The 12,722-nt window shown below is 44.7% G+C and overlaps 2 protein-coding genes across 6 annotated transcripts in view; both read left to right on the top strand.

The window, feature by feature from the left end:
• Positions 1-8,785, top strand: part of arhgap32b (Rho GTPase activating protein 32b) — a 72,383-nt gene extending 63,598 nt beyond the window's left edge. For all 5 annotated transcript variants that reach the window (XM_058087654.2, XM_058087653.2, XM_058087652.2 and 2 more), the window contains 4 exons: positions 284-358; positions 858-1,646; positions 3,194-3,819; positions 3,926-8,785. In XM_058087654.2, coding sequence (XP_057943637.2) covers positions 284-358; positions 858-1,646; positions 3,194-3,819; positions 3,926-6,082 — 3,647 coding nt within the window. In that variant the 3' untranslated portion in view covers positions 6,083-8,785. The remainder of the gene's footprint in view (positions 1-283; positions 359-857; positions 1,647-3,193; positions 3,820-3,925) is intronic.
• Positions 8,786-8,985: 200 nt separating this feature from the next.
• On the top strand, positions 8,986-11,785 carry h3f3c (H3 histone, family 3C). The gene is made up of 4 exons (XM_058087660.2): positions 8,986-9,149; positions 9,950-10,093; positions 10,264-10,417; positions 10,586-11,785. Exons 2-4 carry the CDS (start codon positions 9,966-9,968, stop codon positions 10,712-10,714), a joined length of 411 nt encoding a protein of 136 aa, XP_057943643.1. The 5' UTR covers positions 8,986-9,149; positions 9,950-9,965; the 3' UTR covers positions 10,715-11,785.
• The last annotated feature ends 937 nt before the right edge of the window (positions 11,786-12,722 follow it).

Here is a 12,722-nt window from a genome sequence, read left to right as displayed (position 1 = left end):
ATCAGTCGATTTGGGGTACAGTAAGGGAAGAACATTTCATCTTTGCAACTGGAGACATTAAGTGTGTTTTCAGGGTCTGGCTTCTACTTGACACTAAGTGTTAGCACACTTCCTGTCCCTCATTTAATGAGTATCTTGTCTGAAATCAGTACGCCCCTGTAATGACTAATCCGATTCTGAATATATGTACTGCTACCCCATTTTAATATCGTTCCTATTATTATGATGCAGGTTCGAACTTGAGCAAATGCAACTGAAAGCTCTTTTTCATGAATTGTTTCAGGGGGAAGAGGGGACACGGCTACGTTAAGATCTGCTAAAAGTGAAGAGTCACTGAGTTCTTTGCATAATGTTGAAGGTAAGCCACTTTTGTATGTTTTTGAGTAGGTTTATCCATTATTTTCATACCCATAATTTATTTTGGGCAGCACAGCGGTCTAGTGGTTAGCGCGCAGACCTCACAGCTAGGAGACCAGGGTTCAATTCCCACCCTCGGCCATCTCTGTGTGGAGTTTGCATGTTCTCCGGGTACTCCGGTTTCCTCCCACATTCCAAAAACATGCTAGGTTAATTGGCGACTCCAAATTGTCCATAGGTATGAATGTGAGTGTGAATGGTTGTTTGTCTATATGTGCCCTGTGATTGGCTGGCAACCAGTCCAGGGTGTACCCCGCCTCTCGCCCGAAGACAGCTGGGATAGGCTCCAGCACCCCCCGCGACCCTCGTGAGGAAAAAGCGGTAGAAAATGAATGAATGAATGATAATTTATTTTTGTGCGGGAAAGCTTTTGGAACCTCTGATTTATGCCTTGATGAAGGTCTGTGCTCTCTGAATGCGTGTTTCCATTATTTCCACAGGCGAGTCCAAGGTGTACCGTCCACGGCGACCGCGATCAAGCAGCGATGCCCTTTCAGCGTCCTTTAATGGCGAGCTGCTGGACGGTCGACAGCACTGCAACTCCTACGACAACCTGGACGCCACAGAGGACAGCGACGGAGACGACGGGCCCATCTGTGTACCGGCGCTAATTTCACCTCCCCGCACAGCTGGCGAAGACGTGGACCTCAGCCCACCAGACATCGGCATGGCTTCCTTGGACTTTGATCCAATGTCTTTCCAGTGCAGCATCCCTGATACAACAACCTACGCCTTTCCGCTGGCCGACTCACAAACTGGAGCTGAGGGCACCACGTTAAAGAGGAGCCCTGGCAACCTCTGGGGAAAGACCAGTGGATCTGACCTCATTTCCTCTTCGTTCATTGACAACTTTACCTCATCCTTGTTGTCGTCAGACTTCAGCCTGGCTGCAGGAGAGAAAGCAGAAAGCCAGAAATTGACCACTTCCTACTCTTACACTGATAAACCCACACAAGCTGTGTCACCTGTTAAAAGTGGAAAGACTACAACCTCTTCCGAGCTTTTTTCTGTGGAGATTCTTGAGAATAGCGGTGGACATGTGCGGGTTCAACAACCTTTATCTCCTCACTCTGCGCCAAAAGACTCCCCTCCTTGTGCAAAGGCCGAGCCGTCTCTAAGTGAAGCTTTCCAAATGGAGCTACACTCCAAACTGGCAACACTCGACAGTGTGGACTGTCCAGAGCCAAAGAGACAAGACGGTGTTCAGCAGGTGTCACAGGAGAAAAAAGGTAAGACGTTTGTGTGTGTCTTCGCTTCGTGCACGGATACTAATCCAGCACCAGCAGGGCTCGACAATAACAATGTACCGATGGCCCAGGGCAAGTTAAAACTAAATTGGGGCAAGTAAATCCAATCAGTGATATTCCCGTCGGGCACTTTGGCATTCCATACTGCCAAGAGTTTTTTTTTAAAGCGGTTCTTGTCGGGTGTTGGTAAAACACGGACTGCGTAATTCCAGTGGTAATTTGCAAACCAATCCTTGCAAATCTTGAAATGGACCAATCAGAATCGTTTATTTAGACCGCGGTCGTTTTGTCGGTTGTTCGCAATCAACCAATCAGTGATGGTTTGACTAGGAAAACATCTATCATAGCGCCCCTGCCAAAATGGTCTAATTCTTCAACAACTTCTGAAGGAAAACACCAAAAAGTGATGAAACAGTGCCTCCTAAATAAGTATTTTATTAGCAGCAGCAATAGTTGTTAGTTTGATCTAACTCAGGTTGCAGTAGTTTACCCACTAACGTTTACCCAATAACTTGTGTTGTCACTTGTGTTGCCTAATGCACAAGACTAGACACACACAAACTAACAAACACGTCTAAAAACCTCAGGTACGGTTTAACAAGAAGATACTGATGTTTGGGTTGGTCAGCTGTCCAGACACAGTCTCAAGTTCTTGTTTTTAATGCATAAGATTAGACACATGCAATCCAGAAAATAAGTAAATGTCACAAAAAAGTGGGCTAATAAATTGACACACAAAGACTGCGGATTTCAGAAAAGATGAAAGATGAAATGATACAGCACTCTACAAGAAGCAATGAAGTTTGTAAAATTAAATAATTAAAAATAAATAAAAATATTTTAAAAAATGTTAACTATAATGATGAAAATGGTAATATTAATGATGATTATAATGATGGTAATAATGATAAAGATTATAACAATAATTATAATGATAATAATAATAATAATATTACAATGATAATAATGACAGGGGAAACAAGACAGTGGCATGAACATGATTATATCTTGCAAAAAGGGGTAGGCATTTATAAGCTTTTGCTTCAGCCTACTCCTTTTGGGCTTGGGATCAGATAGTTGAATACAAATGTAAATAATGGAAAGCTATATTTTGATTGATGTAAGAAATGCACTGTAATGATTCATATATTTGCCCAAATAAAGGAAAAAAAATATTATTTAATAAGCACAATGTTTACTCAATCATGAATGTACTTTTATTTATCAAGGCAAAGTGCCTAGAAGTCTCTTGACAATCCAGATTTCCATGCAATGTCATGATCTACGTAGGAAAACAACCACAAGAAATGATAATCATTTCATCTTTATTTGAGATTCTCATGTGATGCCACAAAAATTAGATGATATCATTATGACGGTCTTTTCATTTTACATGGGGCAAGTTCGGGCAAGTAATTTTAGTTTTTAATGTAGAGCCCTGACCAGTTTTCCATCCTCCCTTGCCTGCCATCTTTTCTACTAATAATTCTTGTTCAACCATCCCATGTGTTTTTGTGTGTCCCTGCAAGGAGCGAAAGGTCCGGATTCTTCAAAGGATTTTACCACACATTCCCTCAGCTCCACAGCTCCTACTTCCGCCCCTCCTTCCCCTCCTAAAGACTCCACCCGCATGACAGCCCTCGCTCTTGCTGAGTCGGCACAACAACCCTGCGTAAAGTCCCAGCTATGGTCCTCTGAACCTGTGACACCAGTTTCCACTGTGCAGCCGCAGACTTCTAACTGCCGGGACTCAACTAGCTCACAATTTGAGAATTCTTGTCTTCGGGGAGCTGAAGGGCCAAGTTCCCCCTCACGAAGTAGCAGCGTCTCAGTCGTAACCCCGTGCGTTCCCTCCCCCTCCAGCCCTTTGAAAGAACAGCAAATGCTTGAGTTAACCAGCGCCATTACCAGGCAGTCAGACTGTTTCACGTCTGCAACAACCCCAGCTGGACAACAACCAGTAGCTGACGCTACTACTACTCCGGATACTCTTTATAACAAGGCTAATTCTCTTTTAAGTTCAACCAGCCCAAATTCTCCAACTAGGGGGAGTCAGTCCGTTATTGGCCAAGAGTGTACCAGCATTACCATGAGCACACCAGCGGCCACCCCTGTTGGAAACTGCAGGGACTCCAGAGGCTTGCGGTTTGCCGAGGTCAGTGTCTTTGTTTTATAGATAAAGTAAAGGAAGATACTACAGTGTCTTCCTTGCAAACTACAGTTGCATCTAAATCATTGTTGTAATGTTGTTACCTTCTCAGATGAAACCAGAAGAAGATGCAAAGCCTCCAAGCATTCCAAAATCAACTGAGCTACAGCCTCCGGTGGCTTTAAAGACCAAAAAGCAGGTGATGCCGCTGCCCCAACATCACACGCAAACTCAGCAACATCAGTCCCACGCGCAAATTCAACCCCAAACTCAGGCCAGTGCAAGAGCGGTAGCAACCTCCTCCGAGCATACTGACAAGCCATGGGAGGCCATAAAACCGGTGCAGGCCTGCACAGAGACCGCCCAAATCTACGACACCCACGGATCCACACCCCCGGCCCCTCCAGTCCGCACTATTGAGAGCAAACTGGCAACCGCAGCGCTCAGTCAGAGCGAAGCTTCTTGCCATATCCTGGGTGAGGGTCCTGCAGCTGGCCGTTTGGAGGACGCCCATCCTGTTTCTCCTCGGAAATCCTCCACACATCTGCCGGCCTATCTCTACCATGCCAAAGGTGACGCGGTCCTAATAGAGCCTCCAGGAGCCGCATATTACCACCCGAGACCGGTTTCAATGGGTCCACATCCCATGTCGCACCACTACCGACCAGACAGCTTCCCCCCCCACCCGTCATATGTGTCAAAGTCAGAACCTCAGATACCTTACAGTGCCCGAGTGGACAACAGATACAGCACTTTAGGCCCCAGGTCCTACCACCACTCCATAAAGACCAGAGGTAACACCCGGAGTGTATACGGGGCTCCCGGGCACCAAGGTTACAGTCATGACAGAACCCATGGTTACCCCACTATTCGCAGGGTGCACTCCCTCCATGTTCCCTCCACTATTCGTGCGGTACCCATCCAAAGGACCGAAGTCCCTCCGGATGACATGTTCTATTACCATCGACCCATGTACCAGTGCAAACCCTATCAGCAGCCCCCCCCGCAACAGTCCTCACAAGCCGACTACCACGTCACTCAGTTGCAGCCTTACTTTGAGAATGGACGGGTCCAGTACCGCTATAGTCCATACTCTGGTTCTACCCCGCTAGAGGCGCCTTACTATGACATCGACCCTTACGGCACCATTCGCATCCGCCATGTCCACTCAGCTAACAGAGATGGGGGCGCTATTGTTTGCAGACCTGGAGGAAAGGACACAGGGTACCACTACATTGCTCGCAATGTTCTCCCATCTTGGAAGGAGCACAGCTTTGTGAGTCGTGACATGCCACCAGGTCACGGTGCCAAGGAAGTCGCATCATACCTCTCTTGGGACCCCGAGGAGTCAGAATGTCTCCGCATGCAATCAATCCGCAGAGAGAGCCGGGCTAGACAGAAGATTAAAGGCCCTGTTCTCTCGCAATACGACAACGTCGGCTCATTCGCACCGACTGACGCATCGGCCTACGAAACCCTGCACTCCCGCAGTAAGTCTGATCCAGGTAAAGCCGTGCCAGCTGCAACCGAGAGCAAAGACGGGCGATATCTTCCCAGACACATGGTATCGGACCCCAACGTCCTTGTGTGTATGGATGCCGACACGCATGTCCAAGGCGGCCCGACGGGGGACAAGTCTGACAGACTCGTCAAGCAAAGCGGCGCCAAGAAATGCCAATCGTCTCATTCCATTCCTGCAAGTCTGAGCCACAGTCTCTCCCACCAGCAGGAGAGCAGCAGACACGAAGCCAAACACGAGTCTCCCGGTGAAAAGCTTGGCGGAGACAGCAGTCGGACCAAACACTGGCAGCCGGAATACCCCGGCAAGAGAAGCTTCCAAACATGTTACAAGTGCCCTGACGCTGACTACCAACAGGGTAAAGGTAAAACACCAAGCGCCCATCACGGTCCAGATGATCCACCATCGGCTGCCAAGGAGCCGCTCGCTCACTGCAAACCCGAACGATCGCACAGCGTGCGGGAACCGCAGCTCTACAGCCACGGCAAACCGGAACCGGATGGAGACTACTCGCATCACAAACACAGCACCAAACCAGCACAGTCTCACTACGATAACTTGGACGATTATCACCCAGTACCTCAGCCTCAGGCTCCCGTTCAGAAACGTGGCGGCTCTGGCTCCTACTCGGCCCCGGGATTTGCTGTGACCCACAGTAACAGAGCATATTCCACAGCCCTGGGCCAAGGAGCCTTCCTCCAAACAGACCTGGGTTTGTCGAGGCCCGAAACAGAGATTTGTACAGAATAAAGCCTTTACACAATAAGAAAGACTTAAGGAGCTACGGTTGAGCAGCCTCTGCAGGACAGTGGACTGTTGTGCCACCGATATTTTTTTGCTGTTCAGTATTTTTAATGAATTGTAAAGGAAAATGCAAGACTTTTTACTGGAAGTCCTGAATGTACCTGACGTTAATTGTCCAAGAGCTCATTTTTGCTGTGATTGATTAAGACAGTTATGATAAATGTAAAGGATGCAAAAGATGTAAGGTACTTTAAACAAGAACCACAAAAATGTCTAATACGGTACAATATAATGTCATATATATTTATATATGTATGGATAAGTAGTAACAAGGGATGTTAGTTGTACCTTTTTTTTTTTTAGATGTGGCGCTGGGTTTGACCATTTATGAGTTTGCATTTTAGAAATGCATGCACTCTCACAGAACAGTTCTGTGTAACTTCACCATTCATTATGTTCTTACGGGGTGTCACAGTTGTGAGATGAGGACGTATGTTAGCCATGACGCCCTCTCCGCCGGTACGGTACGTACACAGGTAGGCGGTACATGTGTCTTCTTGGCCTCAAGAGGATGTGACTTTGTGGATTGGCTTTCCCGTCGACTTCAACCGAGAGTGTCATTGTCATCTTTTATGTTGTTTGTGACGGTGCCATTTTATGTACACGTACTCGAGAGCAGATTTCAGTTACTTCTTAATGGAAGGTTTTGCTACTTCATGGGAAGGTGGACCAAACATTTTGGCACAGTGCTTGCACATTTCGGAGCAAAGATGGATGCAAGAAGGTCTATTGTAATTTTAGATACAGATATGAAAGAGGATTTTGTTTTGATTTCATTTTTCCGTCATTGCGTTTGCAGTGCAGTGGATCCCTGCATATCGCAATTCAGCATTAGCGACCCGGATTTTTTTTTTTTTTTTTTTGTGGGGGAAACCTGACATTTTGACATTGGTAAAGCGAGAGTTGCACAGAAAGTAGAGGCAAACTTTTAACTCGTTTGCTGACTCATCACAGACATACAGGAGCTTGTCAGCCCAAATGTCTGCCTCACTCACGGTGCAACCAAAGGTATTAAAATAAACACACACAAATATATATGCAAAACAAAAGAATTTGAGAGGCATTTATAACCCACATTGCATGATGGTTATCGTGGTAAGTTACCCAGCATACCTTGTGGGTTGTACATTGGTATAAAATGGTATTGTTTTGCATGGGCCAACACACTGGCCTAGTGGTTAACATTTTAGCCACACATTTGGCCATCTCTGTCTGGGTTTTCTCCAGGTACTTTGATTTTCTGCCAAAACCTTGCATGTCAAGGTTAAATGAATTGGCGACTCTTAAGTTGTCCATAGGTATGAATGAGTTCGAATGGTGACGATAAGCGGCATTGAAGATGCATGGTCCGCATAGCCCGTGTGGTACAAGTTACATGCGTCTGTTGTTACGTTTGGTTGCACCGTGAGCGAGCGACGTGTTTGCTTTCATGACCTCCTCCAAAGAGTGCAGATATCAAGCCGAATCATTACAAATAAGACAGCACTTCCTCAAGTAAATTGATGCTATGTAGTAGTGCCATAGGGTGGCTCAATTCCTTGCTGTTTTTGCCATTTACGAATGTAAACGTTGCAAAAATCGGGGATCTACTGTACTTTTGAGACTTTATCTAACATAATAAAGCTGAAAATTGTGTCTTTGGAAATGACTGACAAACATATCGATGCTACTTTTGGAGAGAAGTTTCTTAGAGGTCAAATTTATTGAATTGGCCGTAATATGCAAATTGTTTAGTTAAGAAATTGCAATCAAATCTGTATTGATATAGTACAGTCATTTTGTGTTACGTGCCCATAATGGATAACAAAATGTTTCAGTTCTATTAAAACCAAGCGGTTGTATTCTGTCTTAATTTATACACTACATTGCTTGCAGGTTTTTGCTCCTCCCGCCTTACCTGAAGCCTCCCTCGTTTCAGGTGAGGCACCGTGTACTTGAATGTGAATGTCTCTAACTAATGGGTACTTTAAGGTTAGCTATAACATCAATAAAACTGTTCAGGAATAGCTCATAGCGACGTGTCTGTTTGTGCCTGATGCTGCATATTTCTTATTGAGAGGTGACGCATATTCAGGGTAATAGTGATGCAATAACGTTATTGTACTGTATACGGTATTAAAGCTATAGGAAAGTCGGCTGCTTCTTCATTATCTTGTAGTCCATGCAGGTCTTGTGCAGGTCTACATAAAATATTGTCAATGAGGTCTTTGAACAGCTCTTTGGTCTTGCCTCCATTGCCACCACATTCCAGGACCACTAGTGAATGGCCATAATCTGTGAGTAATTGAGACTTCCAAAAATAGACACCCCCACAACTTCCAAACCTTACTGCTAGCTTAACATTTTCTGATTTTCAGATCAACATTTGCAATACGAGTAACTTGTAATTAGATTTGATTCAGCTCCAGAACCCTATCCCCAAAATGTTTCACACGCTTACTAAACACATTTTAAACTATTAGATATAAAACTACCCCCTAATAACCAAACAAAACGTGACATCTAAATGAGTGTCAATGTTATATGTATGCTGAATATTTTTACCTGTATTGTGTACTTATAAATGATGACCGACTTAGATGTGTTTTCGGGGTAAAAAAAATTTATTTGCGGTGATCCACTGAACTTAGTTCCATTAATCATGAATCTTTCGCCATTTTTTGTTACTTTGTGTCTGTTATAAATAAATCTACCATAAAATATGTGGACTGTTGATATCTTTGCAATGGGGTAAATACAAATTCAGCAGGGCCTCATCCATTATGTAACGTAACGTAAATCTAATTATTCGGCATATGTAAGTCTACATTTTTGCCTCATGCAGGCGTACTACAATAATTAAGTTGTGTTTTAACCACAGACTATCGCGCTTCGAGGTGAAGCTGCGGTTGTCTGTTGCATTGTGGGAGACGCATGATGATTGACGCTGACGCCATTTTGTGTGTGTCCATTGTGTGAGAGGATAGTAAACATCTGACAACACTCGCAAGTCCGGCCGATATTTTTACCCTTGGTGAGTCATTCTTCTCTTTTTTTATATGCAGTGTTGCTTGTTTAATGTTTCGTGTGGATAACAATTCAATATTTTTTGGCATTTTGTGTTGTAAAATTGTGTATATTCGACGTTTAAAATGAAGAGGGAACACAGCTACCTCGGTTACTGAAGAGAAGGGGGACGGTGCTGCTAACGTATGTGTTCTTTTCATCGGCTATTTCTCTTAAACTGCTTTGCTTCAACCGACACGTCTCGTTTTTCGCATTAAACTGGCCGCTTATTGCTTACACCGTGATTATATTGTATAAACGCACCTTTTGGTGAAAAGCTGTAAAAGTTTAATGTTGTGCTCAATGTGGGTAGTGTTTTTAGCCTGTCGTGATATCCGGCCATAATCCTGCCTTTAAAGAGGCGGGCGATAATTCAGTATCTCCGCCCCCAAACACTGCAGCAGGAGATCCTATTGGGTGTTGCACAAGACAGAGCGCACGCTGATTGGTAACTTGATGGAGGATGGCAACGTTGTCATTGGAGGAGCGAGAGTCACAGATTTTTTTGATTGGCTAGCCGTGAAAGGCGGTTTTGAGCGCGTGAATACGTATTACGGCGACTATTTTATTTTTCAAGGTGGCTAGCTGAAGTATGGTTAGCTGATTTCTGCTACTTCATAAAGAATTACCGTCATATACATCAAAGTGACGTGACATCAGAATAGTTGAGTGTCGACGGTACTCGATTAGCACATCTATAGTATTGTATCCGTAAAGAATCGGCCTTGTTATTGAACACATTATTAACAGACATATACCTGCTTGTAGGTGATCATTTGACGTCATGGCTCGTACCAAGCAAACTGCTCGTAAGTCCACTGGAGGAAAGGCTCCTCGTAAGCAGCTGGCCACCAAGGCTGCCCGCAAGAGTGCTCCGTCCACTGGGGGTGTCAAGAAGCCGCATCGTTACAGGTAACATCTGCATTTAATATACACACCTGCCTACCAGTCATGACATTGCAAATAATCTATATGAGTGATGTTGACTTGTGGCTGTCAATGACTTTACCAGCTGTTCATAGTTGGCGGTTTATTTACTAAAAAAATTGGCTATTTATTGAGCGTGTGGTGTTGTCCTTCAGGCCCGGGACTGTCGCTCTGAGAGAGATTCGTCGGTACCAGAAGTCCACCGAGCTGCTGATCCGCAAGCTGCCCTTCCAGCGCCTGGTCAGGGAAATCGCTCAGGACTTCAAGACCGATTTGCGTTTCCAGAGCGCGGCCATTGGTGCTCTACAGGTACGTGGGCACACAAAACAACATGGTGACGGTTTCGGTGTCCCTTCGCTTTGAATTAGAGATGAGCTATCTGGGAAAATAATGGCGACTGCAGCTTCAAGTATAGTCTATTTTGCCCCAACTTGTGTTATTATCCGTATTATTTGAGATCCCTGGATGTGTCTGCAGGAGGCCAGTGAGGCTTACCTGGTGGGACTATTTGAGGACACCAACCTGTGCGCCATCCACGCCAAGCGTGTCACCATCATGCCCAAAGACATCCAGCTGGCCCGCCGAATCCGTGGAGAACGTGCTTAGACAACTATGTGTTCAACTTTTGTCCCTTCGTTTTTCCCCCCCAACCTTTGCCTGCCCCCCTCTCTTACTATTTCCCCACTTCTCCCCCATCTCCCGTACTTCCCCAGCTTCTCGGTAGACTTTAGGCTACTTCTGACTATTAAGGGTAGCATTCAGTTGACGTCTGGTCTCTCGGAGGATTCTTTGGCTGTGTCTCGCTTGGCACACTTCCGTACTTAGACGTGGGTGTTTTGGGTGCTTATATGCATATGGAAAAATGCAATGGTAGACACTTACCGCCCTTAATAGTCGCCATCTTGGCAACATAGTGGACTGGGAGGGAGTAACTTGAAATAATAGTGGCTAAATATTGCAATTTCCGGTAAGCGCACATTGATGGGTTTGGGATGCTCATGTCCGTACACTTCAATAAGTGTACAGATGTTCCCGGATATTGTCCCAAATTCTTTACAGGAAATGTGCACTTAAAGGAATATTTAGCAATGTTTACCTGCTTCTTCTCCACGGACCATTACCATCCCTGCAAAACATCTGTCAGCCCAGCAAGTAACCAAGATGGCGACTGTTGAAGGTGGCAAGTGCACAATCGCCATGCTTTGCGTGTTGAGTGCACTCAAAAACACTATGGAAGTGTGCAAAATGAGACGCAGCCATCGTCTTTTTCGTGCATGTTCAAGGTTTCGAAGATCAGACAAACACCGCTACACGTAGTCAGCTATGTCGGGTTTGAGGGCGGTGTGTCACATCCCGCGTGTTCCACCTTGGGTTCTTCCTTCCGGCGGGGAGCACGATCAGATGGGCTAGTCTGCTTAAGGGGAGCTGCAACTTCCACAGCAGGGTGCTATTAAAACTAGCCCTGACACTTCTGACTTCTGCTATCACACTTCTGCCCTCACTCCCACGCATCCATCCTCCACAAGCAGCTTTTCGACGTACATCTTTGCCTCTGGAACGTGGAGTGTGTCTGCGTGCATGTGTGAAATCTGATCTTTTAAACCGCCTCTAATCGACAAGCAAAGATCTCTTGGTTACTTAAGATATTGTGCATATAGTGTCTTTTTTTTTTTTTTTACACATATAAATAATTATCCCTCACACATTAGGATTCAAAGCATTTTGGTGGCATTGCTAACATGGTGAAGTCATTTCTCTTATTTCCTTCTTTTACAATAATATGATTTTAACAACTGTACTGACAATACAGGTTGTGTTTTTAATTGCAGCCACACGGGGGCGATGTCTTTCCAGTTTCTTTGGTCTCGTTCTCAGGCTTTTACAACACGTAAATCAGAGGTTACAATAACCCTGTAGCTTTGTCCTCCCTCCAAAATTTGTAGTACACGGCATAACCTCATTGCTTGCTTTTATATTTTTGGTAATTCAAGATTTTCAAATGTATGAATAAGCTGATCTTTGTATTTTCCAAATTTGTCATTTTATTGTAGCATTAAATAGATGTAAAAAAAATGTCAGTCTTGCTCATTTGGCGCTTAATATGTTTAACCGTGATAACAGTTGGGAATATATTTTATTTGCCGTATCTCACATAGCACACAGTAGCTGGTATAATTTGGTGAATTTCATACTAGCAACTACTTCAGATGATGTACTGCTGGTATAGTATGCAATTGGAACGTTACACGTTGCAACAACGCCCCCTAGGGACTGTGTGAAACATTACAATTACACGACTGGAGGCGATGCAGCATTGCCACTTGCTTTTCTGTCCAAGTGTATTATTTAAATATGGCGGAACAGTGGCAACAGTGTCTCAAATCACTTCAATAAGTACACAGCACTATGTATTGACTCTGTGCTTCTCCTTTTAATTGTAACCACAACCAAGATGGTGACTATTGAGTGTGGTAAACGTCAATCACTTCGCACACACATAATTTGGGGGCGTGTTTATGCAACATCCGGGTACTGGTAGTGCACTGCAGTTTGCCGTAACTCGATGTAAATGTACGTATGAGACCCAGCATTTTAAGTGTACTGTAAGTACACC

This window comes from Doryrhamphus excisus, linkage group LG21 (assembly GCF_037039965.1).
Source record: "Doryrhamphus excisus strain RoL-2023G ecotype Guam linkage group LG21, RoL_Dexc_Guam_v1.1, whole genome shotgun sequence".
Taxonomy (NCBI): domain Eukaryota; kingdom Metazoa; phylum Chordata; class Actinopteri; order Syngnathiformes; family Syngnathidae; genus Doryrhamphus; species Doryrhamphus excisus.
Note: the sequence above shows the minus strand (reverse complement) of the source record. Positions and strands in the feature narration are given on the sequence as shown.